This window comes from Pagrus major, chromosome 15 (genome assembly GCF_040436345.1).
Source record: "Pagrus major chromosome 15, Pma_NU_1.0".
In the NCBI taxonomy this organism is placed as follows: domain Eukaryota; kingdom Metazoa; phylum Chordata; class Actinopteri; order Spariformes; family Sparidae; genus Pagrus; species Pagrus major.
The window spans coordinates 15,988,122-16,009,429 of record NC_133229.1 but is presented as its reverse complement, the minus strand read 5'-3'; the positions used below and the strand labels follow the sequence as shown (position 1 = coordinate 16,009,429).

Genomic DNA, 21,308 nt, shown 5'->3' with positions numbered 1-21,308 from the left:
TTGACATAGTTAATGTAATAACTTTCTTTTAGTAAAGCGTTATTATCATTTTTTACGGCTAAAAGTGATAAATCGCTGTAACATGTTATAAAAGTAACGCATTACTTGAAAAAAGAAATGAATGTGAACTAGTTCATTTGTGGGAGGAAAAAGTTCAGGAAGTGCTTCTTCAAAGTCAACTAATCTTCAAGAAAGTCAAATGGCAAGGTCACTATTCATGGATGAAAAACAAACATTTCTATTTTTATCAAAAAAAAAAAGTTCACTTACGATTCAGGCTTTGGCAGTGATCTAACTGCAAATCCAATCAATGTTTGTGTAACTGAACTCGCAGACATTAAATTGATTTGGCAATTTCCCCCTCTGAGGGGCCGAATCTATGCACACAACAAATCGTTTTACTCCAACTCTGATTTCTCCCGTTTCGCAAAAGGTGCTGTTATTGAAATTTCCATTCTCGTATAATCTTGTAAAGCTGCAGGTAAAAGCAGTGGGTGGAAATATGAACACGCTGGACTTCTGTTTGCCCAATTATTGTGATGAAGACTTCACTTTAATGTAATTAGATAATTGTGTTTACATGCAGTGAGTTTTAATTGGACACTTCTGGAGAGCATTGATATTTGTCACATTACTGCGATATTAGCAGCGAATAACTGTTGTCATTTGAGTACCACCAGTAATTAAACCATTAAGTGTATGTAAACATGAACTGCCATTAACATTGTCGCTCTCTTTGTTTTATCTCCCATTTACACATTTCCTCTCTATACTCACTTTCTACTCTCTGCTGTAATCAGCTCTGTCTGTTTCCCTCATTCATCCTCCCCTTTTTCTCTCCTCTCACCCACATCTCTTTTTTGCCCATTTTCCATTAAAGGACTCAGTTTCCATTAAGGTGACTCCAGGGCTGGCGACGGTCCTTGAAAGCCCAGCAAAAAGTTCTTCAAGTAACCCACTAAATTGCACTATTTCTCTTTTTACCTGATTCACTCACCTTTCCCCAATCTCTTTCCATCAAAAGTGACGAAACCAGCAGAGCCACCTTTCTCTCTAACTTTTTATGAAAGAGGCTGCTGTAAGTTACCAAGGACACAGTTCTGAATGATGGAAAAGTGACCAACTCGAGTTGAAGCCTTTTTATCGAAACACTCTGAATGCACTGCAGTCAGAGTTATGACCTTAGAGCTTTTCTAAATTCTCCACAATTTTATCACGAAAATCTAACAGTGTTCTGCCGTGACAATGAATGTATAATTGACTTTATATCTAAATAGTCAAATTGTCTGACTGCACAACAATCACCGGGATATTCTGACAGATTTTAACTCGGAGCCACTTTTTCCAGACATAAATCGATCTCCTGTGCACTGGGAGTGTGTAAGAGGCGTATCACTCCATGCAAAGGAAAATCCATTAAGATCGATATAGATTGTTAGACAGCCCTATTAGTCAGATGAGAAAATGTACCACTGAGTCAGTGAACAGTGTAAGAAAAGGACACAGTGATTTACCGTCATCACATTAACATAAACACCTGGAACAGACTCATGACTACAACTCTGTGTTAAGTCTGTTCTACCTCTTAGCAGCTATGAGCTAGTTTCAAACTGGTGATTTATTACATCTGGTTTCACCACAAAACACAAATGTTTTTGCTCATAAAAGCTATCTCAGAACCCATCAGCTCTCTTCTATTGTGCGAGAGATGACTCATGATTTATTTTCACCTGAATGCATACGACTGCAGATAACTGTTAAAAAGAAAATTGAAAAGTTAAATCCACATCAGAAAACAACCGATGGGTTCCGAGATAGCAGCTCAAATGTGATTGGTCATTACTACCTGGACTACAAACAGACTACAAATGGAACCAGAACAATCCTGATAACAAAATCTTGTCCCTTGCAGTTATACGCAAATATCTGTTAATAGAGATTAGGACTTCAGTCGTGTGTAAATCGGTTGCTGGGGAACAATAATAGTGGCGTCCAATCAAAAGCAATCAAAACTGACAACAGGAAGTTACTGTAGCATCACAATGTTCAAACTAAAAACTGTTCTATGGGACAATTTATTAACGTAATTATTTACATCGAAAAATATGTGACATAGAATGAGTACGAAATATCTGATTATGCTCAGTAATCAATGCTTTTCTTGTCATTCGGTTGAATGCTACTGACACAACATTTTATACATTGAGGTATATGCTTTGATTTTTGTGAAATGTACTCTAAAATCTTCACAGCCCATATCATTATTACACATAACGACCAAATCCATGATACCCATTTTACTTGTCAGTCCAAATGGGTTGCATATTAGCAAGCTAATGTTAGCTTTGTCAAGATAACCATGCAACGCTTACTGGCAGCGTGTGCATGGAAATATTAAGCGACAACTGATCTCTAAGCTATCTCAGAACCCATCAGCTCTCTTCTATTGTGCGAGAGATGACTCATGATTTATTTTCACCTGAATGCATACGACTGCAGATAACTGTTAAAAAGAACTAAGATGTTTAACACTTTTGTTATAACTAGGCTAAGTTTGAGCTTAGAAAGAGCTGAAACAAACAGCCTATAATGCAATCAGCTGTCATAGCCCTGCAATAAATATTACCTTATGGTTCAAATATTACCATGGCACTTCTCAAGATAGTAGTTTGTGGCACTGTTGTTTTTTTAGATTCATGTTATTGTGTCCACCTTCGTGACACACTCTGCCGTATCTTCTTTTTCACGTTTCTCAAAGCAGAATTGTTAGACGTTCGCTGGCTTTAATTAAAGAGTGTTTGATTATGCATATGGAAACACAGATGGCCAACTGGACCTCAAAGTTTTTAGTTCCTTGAAACTCTAAACAAGTTTTTAATAATTTAGCTTTAAATGCAAAGCAGGTTCCTGAACTCATACTCATTATAATGCAACGCTCCACACCAGAAGAAGGTTTTCAGGTTTTCACAAGGACATTCTGCAGTGATCTATTTTGTCCAGAAAATTTTACCTTAGCCTCTAATTAATTTCTGTTTTCCAAAGTACAATTCGATTAAGTGATTACAACCAATACTGCCTACGAATTATACAATTGCACTACTTTCCCATCGCTTCCCTTCATTGCAAAGAGAAAGGGAACGACATACTCACTTGCTTTGTCAGTCTGTTAATAATGCTGGGCAGCAGATTCTTCTCCTTCCCCAGCTCAGGTGTGGTCACGATAAAGTCTACATCATGACCAAACTCCTTCCCCCTGGAGACAAAGATACAGCACTGTTACCCACACTGTGTCAAGGAAATAATGAAAAGAATTATCTTTTAGTCACAGCTCTCCACTGATGAAGAGGGAAGGTGGCAGATGGAGCTATTAAAAGCACGGGCCGTACTAATGGCACTGACTATTTTCATTTCTTAAACAAGTAATTTGTCCTAAGTTGTTAAGTGATAAAGCTCCCTTTTTGTTGCCTCAGCTGTCAGAGCTTTAACTTTTATGATAATCATCATTTTCTACTTGGATCAGTGTCATAAAGCAGACCCATATGGAGCCTGACTCGCTTACACAATGCATTTTCTCAGTCAGCACAACTGCCAGCAGAGGGGTGTTTCAGTGCTGTAAGTGATTATCAAGCGATTATCAAGCAGGAGCAGATACAGGGGAGGAACCCCAGCATCAGCAGAGACCCTGTGCATGTTCATAAGGTATACACAAAGGGTATATCAAAGCTTCTGTCTGGAGTCAGCTGCATCCGTTACAGTACGACACAGTTTTCAAATCATTCCTGCTATTAATCAGATGCAGCTTAAGATGATTGTCGTGTGTCAGTAGCCCGTTCACACACAGCGTATTGGAGGTATGACTTGGTTAAAGCAGGTTTAGGGTTTCAGGGTTGAGGTTTGTTTTGTTCAAATAAGTCAGATGGATTCTCTGTTAAACTGACGTCGAACCATGTCAGAGAATGTAATGAGTCAGAGTAAAATCGTATTCTGAATGTAAAATAAGTGAGTTTAATCTTGTGTGAATTTGCCACGCCCAATCATATTGAGTGGCTGTGAGCTTCTAAAAACCAGAGGTGTGTGCGTACGATATAAGCTAAGACAAGAGTTGAGGGTACATGTACATGTAACTGTAACTGCAAGATTGTTAGCTAGCTATTGAGACAGGCTGCTCAGATTGTCGGTCGCTTGAGTCTTCAGTTTTCAAACTGCGTAATAAAAGAATGTTGTCTCAGGCGAGATCAGATGATTGATGACCATCCCAGTGCCAGCAGGAAAGATGCAAAGCCGAGCCCAAACTCAGCTGGAGCATGCAGAGTCTCATCACATCATGATGTCATCTGACATTATCTATATTTCTTGCAATGATTAATAGATACAATAATTAACCCAAGTCGATGTATGTCAGCCAGTCTTATTGTTGCAGTCAAACTTTCAAACTTTTCCTTCCTCTGCTGCTGTCAGCTGTCAGTTCAGTGTTGGATCGATGCAGCCCTGCTCTGACCAGTTCACCTCTGGTTTTCATCACGTCCAGCACCCATGGGTCCTTCCACTGAGCTCATAAGGAGTCCAGCTTCACATCACATTCATCCAGATCTTTGTCACGATGTACGCCTCTTCTATTTCTAAGTGTCTTTTGATTGAACTACATGTAACCTACAAGGCTGAAACACTTCATTTTACTAATGAATGTTAGTTGCAAAAACAGCATCACTTCAAAGCATATTTATATTTGTATATTTGTGCTTTGAAGGTCATGAGAGGAGCTCATTTGATTGGCCATTACTGAAAACTGCTCCAACTCGCTCTCAACTGATAATGTATTCCTCCTACTAGCAAAATATTCACCCTGCTGCAGCCAGTCCTCCAGATTGGTAGATGCTGTGCCAGGGCTGCATATGCACCTCCAGTCATCACAATTACTGAACCAGTTGGACACGCCCACGTGTGTCAACACTGTGTGCTCTGGTGCTCATTACTGCTTCCCACCAGTTTAACTGAAATATAATAATCCTTGTTGACTTCTGTAGTTTAAAGGTGCAATATGTAGGAATTTGTAAGCTGTAAGCTAATACTAAAAACAAACAGGGGGCAAAATATCACCAGAGTAACTGCTTATTGGTGGTAACTGTAGCTGCTGTTAGCTAGTTAGCTCTGTTAGCCATGCAGCTAGCGGTCTGGACTGAGAGCTTGGAGAAGCAGGGGAGTGTTGGTGCAAGGTTAGATAGAGGTTAGATAGAGGTTAGATATCTCCTCAATATATAACATCAACAAAACTGTTGTTTTTTTTTACATTCTGTTGCTAATTTGAGCTAAAACTTTAAAAGGTGCAATATGTTAGATTTGGCCACCTGTCAAATTCAGACTCAAAACAAACAGAGGGCAGAATATCACCGGATTAGCTGCTAACTGCTGCTAATTGTAGCTGCTCTTAGCTAGTTAACGCAGTAAGCCGTACAGCTAATATTCAGACTGGGAGCTCAGGGACCAGTGGAGTGTTGGTGTTTACGCTGCTCCCTCAGGAGCTTTGGACCAGGACGGGTTGTGGCTAGCTGGTTAGCATGCAACTTCTGTAGATATCCCTGAAACACAATACATTGACATCATAACCTCAAAACTGCTATTCACATTCTGTTGATAATTTTAGTTAATTTTTGAACATTTTAAACTGAAATTCTTACATATTGCCCCTTTAATGTTCAACTAAAGTTCTTACACATCGCACCACAAGAAACATGTGTATCCACTTGTTACGAGGACTGTTGGCTTTATTTGTAGCTCGGTTGGCATTCGAGCGAGGCAACAAAAATGGTGGCCTAAAACAAGAGTGACAATTTCAGCTGAATTGGAAACTGCTCCACGGTGTAAATAATGAGAGTGAATGTGTTTGGACCGACCACCTGTCGCAGGTGTTTCCCTGCCTTTCAAACAGGCTCCAGGACGACTGAAACAGCAGTCAGATGTTGAGAGTGATGAAAAGAAACGTTGTAACCCACTAAAACAACCTCATATGGCAGCTGCTTCAACAGTGTTGAAAGTGAGAACAAATGCAGACACACACACACACACACACACACACACAACAAACACCATCCACTAGTGCTGGAGTTGCCCCTCGAACGACTGCAGCTTCCTCCTGCCAGGCTGGGCTCTGTTGAAGTTGGCTGCCGCCTCATGCTTTGGCCCACGCCGGCGCTACCTGCTGCAGGGCCGGGCATCATTTCAACCTAATCATTACCAACACCTACTCACACACACACAAACCTTTTGTTTAACAGTGGGTAAAATCACAAAGGGCGTAAGCGCCGGTGTCACGGCTCAAAACAAAGCGAAAATTACGCTGAATGTTGGGGGCAATACGGCTGCCACGAGGCTACGCGACTGATCTCTCCTCGCCACCTCTAGCTCGAGAGCGACGGCGGCGGGGAGGGAGAGGAACATTAAAGGAGCGGAGTGGAGCTGCGAATGGCTTGTGGGAAAGCTTCAAAGGTCACCGTGGCTAATTCAGGGAGCAAGGAAGTATTAGAAAACAGCCATTAGAGCTCCACAAGGCATGATAACGTTAATGGTTAGTGTTAGTGGTGGAGAGCATGAACCCCTGTGGCATTAACAGAGTGAGTGGCTGGCTTTCACTTGGCAGATGCAGCTTGAGTCGCAGTCGTTTAATTTGCACCGACTGTATATAATTCGAAAATAATAGAAGACGTGGGAGTTCTCACTTTTGTGCTTGTGTTTACACTCAGCGGTGTTGATGTAGGCATTCATGTGAGAGGTTGACACGTCTTTAATGAATTGACTGGTAGGATACAACTATTTGAGAGAGCGTCGCAGATTTCCATCTGCTGAACGAGCATCTTTATTCGCCCAAAAAAAAAACTTCCAGCACTCTTAATTGGCATCGCTGAGACTCCACAACACTTTTCGGGCTTGTACAGTGCGCTCAAGTTGTTAAGTGAACCTCACTGCTAGCCTCTGCTGCGCTGGCAAAACTCACTCGAGTGCACTGCATAAATGTGTGCCATGAATAGCAAAAAACCAAAGCGGGAGAGAGACGGAGAGATCATCAGCATAAATTCAGTTTACCTCCAACCAGGGCTTAAAAAACAACTTGATTTTTATCGAACAGTGCTTGCGTGTGTGTGTGTCTTTGTGTGTGTGTGTGTTAGTGAGGGGCTAACATGGGGATCGGTGGTTACTTAAGGCGATACACCTCTCAGCTAATTCCCAAATTGCACTGGCGCATTAGTATGCGTCAGGTCTGTGCAGATACCTCCTCTAGTTTTACTCAAGTCAGCGGAAAGGTAGTCAACTGCACGTCAGGCTTCCTCTTCCTCTCTGCCTCTAATGGTGCACCTTCAGAAACGCTGTTTTTTTTATTAAACATTAGGCATCCACTCCTGCTCAGCGGGGGGGCATGGCTTGGAAGATTCTGCAGAAAATCGTCGCTTTGATGGACTTTTAACACACTGTGCACAGCAACTTCCTTCAATTTTATTGAAACACAGGGCAAAACAGTCGAATTTAGCCAGTCTACTATTTCATTGCGTGAGGGAAAATGCTGAATTATTAATCCCCTCTGCACAAAGCCTATAAAAAATACATGGTTATTTACAAGTTTGTGTGGACGACAGGGTGACATGTATAAATAATACAGATGTGGGAAGTGTCGCTGCGAGTGGAAATTCCACATAATGCGTTCATCTGCAGGAAGGAGAGTTAAAAGTGGCTGATCAGGGAGAAGAAAGGGGGCTCGTGCATCATTTCACCTTGTATCTTGCTTGCTATCTGAGTTTCTCGCTAACGCAGAAAAACAAGGTGATAGTCAGGAAGATAAAGCACGAAATGAAGGAAAAAGCTGCAAGTGCGAGGCGTGCGTGGGCCATACCTCATGATCAGACAGCTTGTTTTGCTCTTTTCCCCCTTGCTGATAATAGAGTTGGTTTTAAAAATCATCACACCGTGAACTAAACTGATAAGGCTTACTTATCTCTGTTGTTGTTCTGGGGGAAACAATGCAACGCCCTGTTCGAGGATCTGAGAGCAGACACCTCTCATCAGTGTCCCTTTGCCTCTTTTCCAGACAATCTGATGTTAAATAAGATCCACAGCTGGGGACTTGCCGGCTTCACACTGAAATAAACGCCGCGCTCCGCTGACACCACGTGAGCCTTTCACACACAGTGGCGTTCGGAGCTGTATTTTCAAGCCTAATCTATTTTTAATCCTCCCCCCAACAAAACCGCTTTAAGACTTGTCACCCGCCTTCCACAGCTGTCCTTTCAATAAGGCTAATGTCAGTGGCATCCAAAAATCCTCGCCATGCTGTTTCCCTCTGAAGTGGATGACAGCTCGAGGTTGCTGGAGCACGGCGCTTTATTTTCCTGAAACTTTTGAGAGCGTAGTTGTTTCATTGTGTACGTTATCCAGGGATGAAAGATGTGCCCGAGATGAAAGATTAGCCAGAGCTCAGTACATCTATTTAAAGAGGTATATAGTATGTGTGCATTTCCATTTTTGACAAGGGGCTATCGGCTGGAAAGATGAAGCTAATAAGAGGCTTCACATCGCGCTGTAAATTATAGGTAATTAAATCGAGCTTTGACAGGACTTTAGAAGGGAACATTTTCAAATATGTCACACTGAAGAGAATTAGCGGGTTATTAGTGGTGCTGCTGGCATCTTAGCGAGCATATGAACTATTTTGGTGTAATGGGCCTTCTAATGCCTCCCGCTGTGTTTTAACCATGTCTGGAGAATCTGCTTTTCGACAAGATAAAGGTAAATTACTCACTTACTGACTGATAATGTACAAGTCATCATTCTTCAATTATAGCTCCGCATGATTCCAATTAGGTCTCACATAATACTCCCTGAAGCCCGCACCAAATATGAGATGAAGTAAATGTGTGCTTCATCTCCCTGAGTTTGAAGCCATAAAAGCCCTCTCACAGGCCCCTTTACGCCGTGCAGCAGACTCCTGGCCCATAAATCTTGCGCTGTTCCTCCCCTTCATTCTTGATGTTAACTATCCATGATGCTCTAATCACTCTCCTCATCTCCTTTACCACATTTTCCCCTTGAGGAGCAGTTATTTACATAATCAGATATCATTCCAGCTGTCATTTATCCTTTTGAAGATTAGAGATATTGGATTTTTTTTTCTTGTGCTGTTTGATAAGATCTTCATTTACAAAAGCGAGACTATATAACTTCTAGAAGAAAAAACAAAATCACAAAACTTTCTATTACAAATGAAAAGTTGGATTCATAAAACGCACCTTTGCTCAAGCAAATACAGAGAGAGGTTTTAGAGCTACAGCCTTACTTTTGACAAGTAGCTTGTGGTGGCTACACTGTTAGCTAATGTAATTTAGGTCAAAAATACTGCTATATTGTGAGTTTGCCTAAGTACCTCACTCCTCCTGACACAAACTGCAGTCTCCTGAATGAAAGTCCTGCGCCATCCCCACCCTCCTCCCTGTACAGACTTTTCACCCTTTATACTATTTCGACCGACTTCCTCCTTTGCTGCTGTAATTATTACTACAGCCACTAGAGGTCGCCACCTAACAACAAAGTAAATATGGGTCATAATAAGCTCCTTTCATTTTCGACCTATATAGCTTTTGTTGTCTGATGAGGACAGGTGTTGAAAATCCCATGACTGTAATTCTCCCGTCCTTTGTAGACACTTAACGTTTTGTCATTCGCTGAACTTCTCAAAAGTTTTTTCACAATAAAAGCATGTAAAATGGAACTTTCACTTTCGCTATAACAATAACTTTGCATTTTACTTTTGCAAATTCTTTAATAATTGTCACTTCCCACTGTGTTTGTTGTTTAGAAAAGTTATTTTGTTTCACTTTAAACTCGGTCTATGATAATTTTGTACCAAACTTTGACAAAGTGGAATATGTCAGAACACAACAAATAGAGAAAAGGGAAACTTTCCCAAGGTGTCTCCTGGCAACATGTACTGTTTGTAGCCAGGCACTATTAAGGACCATCAGCTAAGCTGTGGCAGCTCTGTCACCCCTGTTGAGAGGCAAGCGCCTGTCCTTACTGCCAGACTGCTTTTGAATTATTTACCGCACACGCCACTGGTTATGGCTGGATTTTTACAACACCACAGCGCGGAGTGCTCCACGCTTACTAAGACACAAAGCACCGCACATAAAAAAAAAATAAAACAGCTCAAAGAGGCGGCGACGGAGGGAGGCGCCGGCTGTGAGCAAATAGTTGTGCTCAGTAGGTAGTTTTACAAGAGCACTCACTGGGCATTCTGAAATTGACAATGTAATGCATTTTATCATCTTAATGTAAATGCAATACTGTGTTGGAAACAACCTGTGCATTCAAGGTTCAGTTTTTTAATGATAAAGAAAAAAGATTGTGAGCTTTTGTGTGCTGTGTTGTCAAATCAATTACAATCAATCAGTAGTTGATGTGTTAATTCACATCAGCTCGAGGATGGATTTAACAAACCAGCAGCTCTAATACATCTACCCGACCACGCAGACCTCTTGAGACATTTCTAAGACCTTTGCATTCCCATGTGCATCACCAAAATGAGTTTAAAGGACAAGTTCAGCTGAAAATGAAAATTCAGTCACTATCTACTCACCTCCATGCCGATGGAAAGTTGGGTAAAGTTTCCTAGTCAACCAAATATTTTCTAAAGCTTCACAGCAAAATAAAATTTCAGCATTCTCATAAACAACTGAACTAAATGGGGACTTGTTTTAAAATGTAAATAAACAACAGAAAAAAAACATGAAATGGCTCCATACAGCTCTGACCCAGGTCACCAGAAGCCCTGAGATCCCAAACTGATTTCAAAAGCTATTATTTACACCTATGATGTGCGGTTGGGATTGTACTAACACTTCAGATGGAGTGCACGCTAACGCTTTTAGCTTAGCAGCTACAATGAAGATTTCAATTTAAGAGAAAGTGTAAATAACGTTTTGTTCAATTAAATTTTCTCTTGATCTTGGATTAATGCCGGATGAGATATATGGAGTCATTTTCCGTTTTTTTTTTTCAGTAGTTCTTTAACATTTTAAAACAAGTCCCCATATACTTCAGTTGTTTAGGAGAATGCTGTGATGCTGTTTTGCTGTGAAGCTGCAGAATTGTCTTGTCAACTATGAAACCTCACCAAGTAGAGTTGACAGTGGCTGAATTCTCATTTTCTGGTTGAACATATCTTTCAGCAGTAGTTGTAAAAACTGCAGGACAGGAAGTCCTGTTCTATTTCAACTACCATTTCAACACTGAGAGGAGGAGACAAGTCTTGTACCTGCGAAAGCCACCTGTCAGTGCCAGCACGCCGTCCGGTGTGATCGCATGGACAGCTTCGTCAATAATGTTCCTCAGGGCTCGGGCCTCTGCTTTACTGACAGCCCTGGAGATGTCTCCATAATGCAGAAAACCTACAGGGAAAAGACCACGTGGTTATTAGTCTGGGAGAGCTGCCATCAATCATAGCCATTTGCTCTGGGGAAGTGGAGAGTCAGGGTGAATTAAAAGTAAGGTAAAATGTGATGTGTTCTGCCGGCTGATAGGAGGCGACTAGCGGTGCAGGCCTGCTGCAGACACAAGAGGATTCCAGCCACTGTAGATACGGAGCTAAATTATGATTGATGGATTGATGGGGATCTTGCTGATTTCATGCATCTCGCTTTTGTGTTTTCTCATTTATCTCTGCCACATAAAAAGCATTTATTCTCTTTTCTTCCCTCAGAACAGAGAGATACACCTCCAACTAATTACAAAATATTGATATTTGTGTCTCTGCCGCAGCGATACAAATGTACAATAATTCATGTTTCTGCTCTTTTAAGATTTACAGAATACAGCGGAGAGACCGAGGTTCAAACACATTTTCCATGTCAGAAACTCACATTACGTCTCGGCATGAAGCAGAGACTGCAGTGTTCCGAGTGATGGATTATGACCAGCTTGATGAAGATGTCTGTCAGCATAACACAATATCAGATGGAGTTTCAAACTGAATGGAACCTGCGAGCGGTGTAATATAATGTTTTTGAATTACCGCCTCATGCAGTGCTCCAGTATGCGTACCCAGCGACATCCTGAGCAGCGAAAGAAGCCGAGAAATGATGCAGACAAATGAAAAGCTGCGTATCAGTACTTCCTTTTCAGACTTTTAAGCGTATACATTAAATGCTCCGTGGGATTTCTGTCGCTGACAACAATTGAGGCTGATGCTATCTACATGTTTGGATGCTCCGATGGTGCTCTATTCTTGTTCACTCAGCTATTTCTGTCAGATGTGAGCACTGAGTCACCTCAGAGAATAATCACTGCAGATATGCTTTAAGCTTCTTCTCAGTTTCCATCCTGTTTTTTTGAACTAGATCATTATATGTTTGCTTGTCAGCCACACTGGTGGCATGGCTCTGCCGAAGTCCACCTCTGTGGTCCAGAGGACAACAGCTCAACACCTATTTGATGGATTGCCAATAAAATTTTACAACAGACATTCATGGTTCCAGAGAATGAAGCTTATTGACTTAGGTGATCGCTCACTTTTCCGATGAGACTGGCCTTTATGGGTCACAGTGAAATGTCTCAACAACTACTGGATGGGTGCAACTAGGTGTAGACATTAATCTCCTCTGGTTTGGCAGACATGAGGTCAAAATGTGAAGTACTCCGACATATTGCTTTATGACCAAGTTCCTCAAAAATGAATTACATTCTCATCAGTTTTAAGCTAGCTGTACTTTGTACATACACACATATATATATACACACACATATACATACATATACATATATATATATACACACATATACATACATACACACATTTACATACACACACACACACACATATATACATATATATATATATATATATATATATATATATATATATATATATATATATATATATACATACACATACACACCTAAATGTTCAGTTACACTTTCAAAATAAGGTGGGTAGGTAAAGGTTAGATAGGTATAGGAAAATATCATTACTTCACTTCAAATAACTACATCCTTAAAACAGTCACTTTGGACCATTGACCTCACATGGTACTCAAACTCTGGTCACCAGGGTGAGATTCCTATGAACGGACTAACTGAAAAACCCAAACAAACCTCCTCCTACAAAGATATTTCTGGCTCTTTATACTCCGTTTCTGCTCTGCCCCGTCATTATCGTCCTCTGATGGTACTGCACCTTCATATACGTGTGTCATTTTCATGCCTACAAACCAACAGATTCACGGACTGACTGGTCTACTACACGTTACGTCATGAGACTGGGCTACGTTGAGACATTTCTATTAAATTTTAAGATTTTAATCTCATGGTGGCGAGGAAATGTCACAGGATCATCGACGTCAGCAGGCTTCATCCTCTGGGGACCATGAGTGTCTGTGCAAAATTTTGTGGCAATCAATCCAGCAGTTGTCCAAACATTTTCAGTCCTTACATTCCTCAAACTCATATTTTACACCTTTGCTCATCAGAGGACAATCATAAAATCTCAACACTCTTTCATGTTCACAACATGATAAACCCTGCTGATGTAAGTCGCCAAAGGCCTTTATTCTGACACCTTTCTCTGGAGAACTGTTGCATTTACTTCACCACGACTACTGAAGATCAAAAAGTGCCAAAGATCAAAAGCATCATTCAGACCTCGACAGTTTGGTTTCTTCAGACCGAACATCTTCACAGAGCCAACAGAGTCACTGCAGACTCTTAGTTGTTTTAATCATGTAGCTCCAAATTAATTTTCTACAGCTCTGGAAAGTGTCCAAAAATATTTATCCAAAATCCATCTGTAATTAAACTGAGTAGGAATATTACAAAAGCAATAAAGGATGATTCCCCACAGAAATATAAACCAAGATCATGTGAAGGAAATCATAACTCTGCCACAGGAAGTCAGCGACCTCTCGTCGTCTTTGCTTCTGCCCGGCTAATGAAGAGAGCTCGTGGGAATTCCACAGCGAGCGTTCCCTCTCACAGTCACTATTCATTGATTTTCATTAAAAAATACCCCTGCTGCCTTTTTCTTTTGTTTTTACCCTGCTGCTATCCCTTCAGGGAACGCACATACAGAGAGAGCCTCTCATAAGGAGCCTCCTATGGGACCGAAACAGACAAAAAAATCCCAAATGAAATGAAAATGAAAGCCCCCCTGGAGAAACGTGTTTAGAGTCTTTCTTGGAAGCAAACTAGAGTTGAGATTTTCAGTCTATAATTTGTGGAGTGGCAGAGGGGATTTTGTAAGATGTTGATGTACCACTTTGTTGCATCCGGTTGAGACGAATGCCGCGGTCTGCCAGAACGTCGCTGAATGAGCGCAGCCCTCCGCGGTACCACTTGTCAGCTGTCTTAGGTCCAACCCCAAACACACTTGTGAACAGCTGGCAGGAAACGAGGTAAGGACGTAATCAAGAAGACATGCTCTGAAATGACAGGCTCTTCTCAGGAGGGGTTAGCATTCAAAGTTTTGAAGAGCTCTGTGTCCTTAAGAGACGGCAAATGCAAATCACTTTCACAGCAATTTCAAAGCAGCAAGACGGAGAAAGTAAACAAATGAGTTGTTTTTCATCTACTGACCTTTAGTGTCCGATACCTTTCATCAGAGAGTATTTTCTCAACATCAAACGAACGGCCATATAGAAGGATCTCCTGCAAAACATAAAAGTAGATGATATTATTAAGGAAAAGGCAGTTAGTGTCAGCATCAGTATGTTTTCCCTGGTTTCTGTTCCATCAGCAATTAACAAATGGCCCCAAATTGCTGCTCGTTTGAAAACAGTTTCCACTTAAATCAGGTGCTCCTCGCGTCCTCATTTCCATTTCCTTTCATGAAATAACGATTGTGTTGTTGTGAAACCTGGGATTAATACCGCTTTTATAGCATTCATAAAAAGCCCAAGGTGATGCTGTCTCCAGCTTCTATTGTTTTTCTCTGAAACAACTTTATTCGACATTTAATTGTCTGCCGCACTCAGAAGAGCACCACTAATTTGCTGGTCACAGAAGCTGCTTTAACTGTCTTCATTACGTGCAGGCATAAACTCAGGCGGCAGTTATCTGGTTAATATCGACCATCTTCCATCGGTAAATTGTAAAAGTTGTTAGTGTTGAAAATGAGCCCGTATATTTGTGCTTTTTTGCATTTTAAAGGGTCAGTTCACTCCAAAATCTAAAATATACATTTTTCTGCGTGTTAATTTTTTATTCTATTGATTAATTAGTTTTTCTGGCTATTGTTTGTGCTTCTTGTTGTCATTTAATTTTTGTTGCATTTCCTCAAAATTATTTAAAGGTCATATTAATAGCATTTTTATATAAACAAATAATTATCTTTTTTAAATAACACATCTTCCATACTGGTTGAATGAGACACACTTCTTTATGTTGGATTTATGTGGAGCTTATATTTTTCATGAATATTTTAAAGAAAAATCTGCATTCTCTATGAAAATATCTGCATTTGTTTTTCAATAGCTTCCAGGTCATTTGACCCATTGACTCAAAATCAATATTGATAGTTAGCTGGCTAACTAGCTAAGCCAGCTAGCGTTATAGTTTAGCTAAGGAGAACGCCATTAATACTAGCTGGCTAACTAAGCTGGCTAACGTTGCAGTTAAGCTGAGGAGGATGCCATAAATGTTTACATCCTGCGCCGAGAACGAGCCTTATGTCCATGTATAGATGCACATTCCTTCTGCACGGCGATATGGTTCGCGGGTGTAAAAAGAAAATAGTCGGATGTGAAACTGCTCACAACAAGGCTCGGAGGATTTTTTGCCATCTGGTTCCATTTTATCAGAGAGACAGCAGACATCTCTACGGATGATATCTCCAAAACTCAGCAACTCACACCAGAACAATCTAGATGCATAGATAGCACTGCAGGTAAGAGAAAAAATACGTGTTTTTGATTTTCGGGGTGAACTGTCCCTTTAAGCTTGTGCGCAGAGGGATGACATCTAGTATCAATGAACCAGTGAACCTAAGATCCAGACTGTGAGTAAAGCGTATTTTAAAGCAGCCCTCACTGCTCAACGATGCATCCACCCGTCCACCTCTGCCTTTCAACCCTCGAGCTAAGGCCAACCTCAAACGCAAGGATAATGCTTCGACACACTCTGCGCTCCAGGGGAGGCACACAGCTTCACAGGCACGACGTCTCTCGCACACACAGAGAACACATACTGACTATTCATCCCCAACTCCGCCTCAGTGCTCTGAGATTTTCATGTCAGTAGGTTTATATCTTTTCCCCACTTTGGATGTTCAGTCAGCAGCGAGCGGTTCAGTCGCTGCTGACAGAGCGTCACTCCGATGTTCACAGGCACATCAAGCGTTTTGTTTTTACTCTGTTTGGTTTCACTTTGTTTCTTCGTTTCGTCTCATTTTGTTTTGAGAAGGGATCTTTTTTAAAAGAGAGAACCTAGTGGGAGAAAAAAAAAAAAAGCCTCACCGCTGGGTGTACGTCTGAATCATGTAAGAACAACAACAGGGAGAGGTCATTCACAGGCAGTCTAATTTGGTCTCCTGGGACATTTATGTTATTTTGTTTAATGAATCTGCCTCGGTGCTGACAGATTTGTCAGATTTTGAAACTTGCTCTGAGACCTGCGCTGTGTGTATGTTAGGTTTAATGTGTCAGAAAGTTGCACAGCAGAGCTCTCCTACAGGGACTCTGCGTTCTCCTCGAGCAAACACTTCTCGACACTTTCCCCGACAACTTGCCATTGATGATTTCTGCCCTGAGCGCGGCTGTAGGTGAGGAGTGTGATTGCCGAGTGACCCAGTAAGACTTTTTTTTTTATCCAGACGAGATACATTTGTGTGATGCCTGTCAGTGTGTGTGCTCATGTGTGAGGCGAGTTTTGGCACCGTGTCTGTCTAGGACTTGGGAATTTCAAAACTACTTTTGATATCTTGTTGGAAGATTGAACTCAGCAGTGAGTTTTTCTGACCTTCAATGACTCACAGCAAATGTGTTCTGCAAGATGAAATTCCACTTCGATGTCACCTCGAGAAAAGCATATTTGTGCAGATTGGCATTGTTAGAAGGAGACGGACCGAACCACACTTTTCTTGAGAGCGCACTGAAACAATCTGCACACAGTTTGAAGTAACACCACCATCATCACCCACCAGTAAAGTGTGGTGGGTGACAATAGAGGTGGTCAGGTTCTCCCCAACATTGCTAAATGCTTCTCCTCCTTATAGCTCTGACATTCTGCCAGAAATACCTTAAAATATAAGACATGGATTTTGTATATTCCATGAAAAGACCAAAATCATCCCTTAAAGGTGCACTATGTAGTTTTGTGGAAGACATTTCAATCAGATGAGAAAGATCTTTATTGACTGATTTTCATGTCTAAACAAACTAAATTAACAATCTCTCTTCATGTCCATGACTGAATAAACCGAATAAACAAAAGGACAACACAATTTCATACTGTTTTACTTTGATTATATTTGGCGGACCCTGCCACCTTTCTAGCTTCAAACAGTGTTCTGGGGACCTTATTTTCCTCTGAGAACAGCTTGTTTATCCACTTACAGAAAAAATAAATATTTCTGAGTTTGTATTATTACCTCATTAATATTGTAAATATTAAAATTCTAAGTTTGAATTTCTTCTCATTTGGTTAAAATAAACTACAGTGCCCATGTTTATGGTAATGAGGGAACATGTCACTCAGTGCACCAGTGTGGCTCATTGATGTGTTTTAAATAGTTTAACAATGGAGCTCTATGGCACAGAGGAATAAGATGTATCAGGCTACCCTCCTACTTCTAGCCTCCTTGCTTGGACCATGCCCATTTTTCTGATCTCATCTACACAACTGTGAAGTTTCATGACTGCATCTTAAACGTTTGTGACGCTATCCCGCTACCAAAGGTCTGTCTCCAGTTCCTGCTACAATCGGTGTCTCCAGGACCACATTTTACCACAATGACACACACACACACATAAAGACACAGAGACTCACAAGTTGAAAACCTTTCCAGCCAATGCTGCTGCGGCTGGAAGTTAACAGACAACATTCGATATATTTTGACACATTTTTTCTGTGACTCATGGTAAATAAGAGTTGTGAATCCAAGCTGACTAATGGTGCCATCCGTGGCAACAAGTCGAAAACATGACAAAACAGCATGAAATGCCTCATATCTTGAGGTGACATCAAATCATTTTAGGCACACTCTAACACCGACCCCCCACCCACCAAAAAAGTAGTCAGTGTTAGTATTTTATACCCGAGTTAGTTCTTTCAGCATTGTCCAAGTAATCAGGGTCATAGAGTTTTGTGGTTAACCGTTATATTAAATATATAATATGTAATATTTCCAGATTAAAATATCCAAACATGGCCTGGTTATGTTTTGTATTTTGTAAGTTGTCTTCTTGCATTATCTTTAAAATCTTCTCAGTGTTTTATCTCATTCATCACACAGTTTAATATTATAGCTGAACATTTTCCAAAGTGTTATCCAAAATGTTCAGATTGACTTTCTCCTTCAAGGCAGCCACTGATTTTAGATCATTTCACAGCAGCATGAAAATCAAGTCAAAGAGACCCGAAAGTTGTGTGGTGACAGAAGCGATCCATCACATTAAACATTGCATTACTTATTATTTGCTGACACAGGCTGATTTTTAAAACTCTCTTTGTTTGAAAAATTGAGAGTCGGGTTCTCAAAACATTGCCTTCACAAGCCGCGTTGTCAGAAAATCAAATCCAGCAGATGAAACATGAACAAAACATTTGCTGTCCTATCCATTTAGTGTGGCTGCCCAAATTAAACACTGTTGTTTGATGACAACTCAACTCTCAACACATAATACAGATGGATAGGCTGTCAGCTGCACTCTGAGAAGACTCTGCATGCAGACTCCTACCTCCATCACTGCCTTACTGTGCTCCCCGAGGCAGGGCAGGTTGCGAGTGGCGTCCAGGCACCGCACCGCCCCGGACAGACTCTTCAGGACAGATGCAGCTCTCCTGAAGGCCAGGCATGGACCCTCGATCTCGTTGAATTCATAGCTCTCTGCCAAGACTTCAAAAGCATCCTAGAGGGAGAACAGGTGAAAGGAGAGAGAAGAATTATGTAGGAGCAAAGATAAGATGGGGAAAATATAAATTTCCACCTGTGAAGTCATGTATAAAACATGAATCAACCCTTCTTTAAAGCATTTAAACAAAGAAAGGCAGAGAAAATCCAGGAAGGAAGGACACCCAGCAAAGATGTGTCAGGTGTTCATTCACATGTGAGATGCACTGAACCATACAGGAAACCAGAACTCCCACCAGTCCCCCCTCTTCTTCCTTCATCACCCCTCTCTGTCTCTGCCTCTGTCACTGTACAGTAGGACATGCTGCATGTTGATTTTCTTCTGGATGACTGGACAGAGACATTAGAGGCTGAACACCAGACAGGAACCTGTCATTTTCCACTTGATCACAACAGGCTCCCCTGGGGAGGCAGCCGTGACTTCCCCTTTACAAAGGCGACACGTCTAAACACTCGGATAGGCTGCAGTCAGGATCCTGGGACGGATGAATCTACCAGAGAGCGGCCAAAAAAACGAGAACACAATTCTGTCAACCCCACACAATCCTTCATTTTTTATTTTAAAAAGGTGCAATATGTAAGAATCGGCCACCAGTGAAATTCATACTCAAAACAGCTTACTGCTGCTAACTGTACGCGTTAGCTAGTTAGCTCAGTTAGCCATGCAGCTAGCTGTACCGACTGGGAGCTCGGGGACTAAGGAAGTGTTAGTGTTTACACTGCTAGCACAAGAGCTTTGGAGCAGAATGGGCCAGGGCTAGCTGGTTAGCATGCCAACTTTAATAGATATCTCTGCAACAATATATTTACATCATAACGTCAAAACTACTATTTCATCACATTCTGTTGATAATCTTAGTAAAGTTTTGAACATTTTCGACTACAATTCCTACATATTGTCAATTTATTTATTTAGCTATTATAAGTAGTATTTTATATCAATAACAGGTCAAATGACTACAGAAAGAGAAAGGGGTCTCTTGTAGTGACGATCCAATGGATGTCCCTTCAGTCCCCCGCAGCACCACGGAGCATTTTAGTGTCTTTCAGCTGATTGTTTCTGCTCGTAACTTTACTGTTTTGGTTCACTCTCACAGTTCTCATCAGGATTATTTCCAGGCACAGCGATGTTTAGCAACAAGCTCTAAAAACCGACCTTGCACTACCTGCCTAACACCCAACGGCTGACAGACAAAATCAGCAACTACCTGCATGGTAAACATTTAGCAGCTAAAGATTCAACTATGTCTTTCAGGAGTTGGTGGAGACAACCAGAGCTGAAAGGAGAGTTAATATTGGACTCAGATGTTTTGGGTAGCCAGAAACATGATTCTAAATTAATGCTAATAGACCTTTACACAGAGGACAACAACATGAACAGTGGCTCTGCTGTGTGTCCTGGTAAGCCATGACAGTGTGACAGTGAGCAAGCCTGCACAAAACCACTCAGGCATCATTAATTGTGTTATTTACACTCTACTATGATCAGTCAAAAATGTCGGCTGTGAAAAAGGCCTTTTGGTGCAAGTCTGCTGGATGTGTTTGCCATAAACGGGGCACACAAAAAAAAATTTAAGGCAGGTTTAATGTTATATTTGAATCTGCATTAAATACAAAATAGTGTGAGAATGCTAGGGATTAATATAATGATTCATATGAGTCATACTACAGTGTGTGCTTAAGTACTCTACATTCTAAATTTAACTGCAAGTCCACAATGCATTAACTTAATTAAAGCACAAATTATGGCAATTAATATTGAATAAGCAATAACACAAAATGGTATAGTATATATATATTTAAAAAACACTGAAAAAATGTATGATTTTTTCCAATCTGGTAAATAGTGGATTGAATGTATGAGGGTGGATTAAATAAGACTAATGGTATTTTTGCTAACAGCTTTGTGAGGCTGTACTGAGGCACAGCAGCACTTAGAGGTAAATGCTAAGGTGCAACATGCTTTTAGTGACAACTAACAGGTAAATGTTCATCGTAGTTTTGCATGTTAATACGCTGCCTGTTGTGGTTGAGACAAAAAGGAACAAAATGGTAAGAAACCACAACAGGCAGGTAGAAAAACAAAAAGCAAGCTTTATTAAATAAAGCTGACATTCATGAAACAAAAGGCAGGCAAAAAGGCTAGTAGGAGAAGAGGAATAATCCAAGAGCAAACTAAACGAACCAGGATAACATGAGGACACAAGCA

The 21,308-nt window shown here is 40.9% G+C and overlaps 1 protein-coding gene across 1 annotated transcript in view; it reads right to left on the bottom strand.

Moving 5' to 3' along the window:
* The window catches only part of dntt (deoxynucleotidyltransferase, terminal), an 86,258-nt gene that overhangs the window by 43,670 nt on the left and 21,280 nt on the right, over positions 1 to 21,308 (bottom strand). The window contains exons 4-8 of the mRNA XM_073482319.1: positions 18,927 to 19,097; positions 14,608 to 14,679; positions 14,288 to 14,411; positions 11,297 to 11,429; positions 3,151 to 3,253 (exon numbers count right to left, since the gene is read on the bottom strand). Of these exons, the coding sequence (XP_073338420.1) occupies positions 3,151 to 3,253; positions 11,297 to 11,429; positions 14,288 to 14,411; positions 14,608 to 14,679; positions 18,927 to 19,097 (603 nt within the window). The remainder of the gene's footprint in view (positions 1 to 3,150; positions 3,254 to 11,296; positions 11,430 to 14,287; positions 14,412 to 14,607; positions 14,680 to 18,926; positions 19,098 to 21,308) is intronic.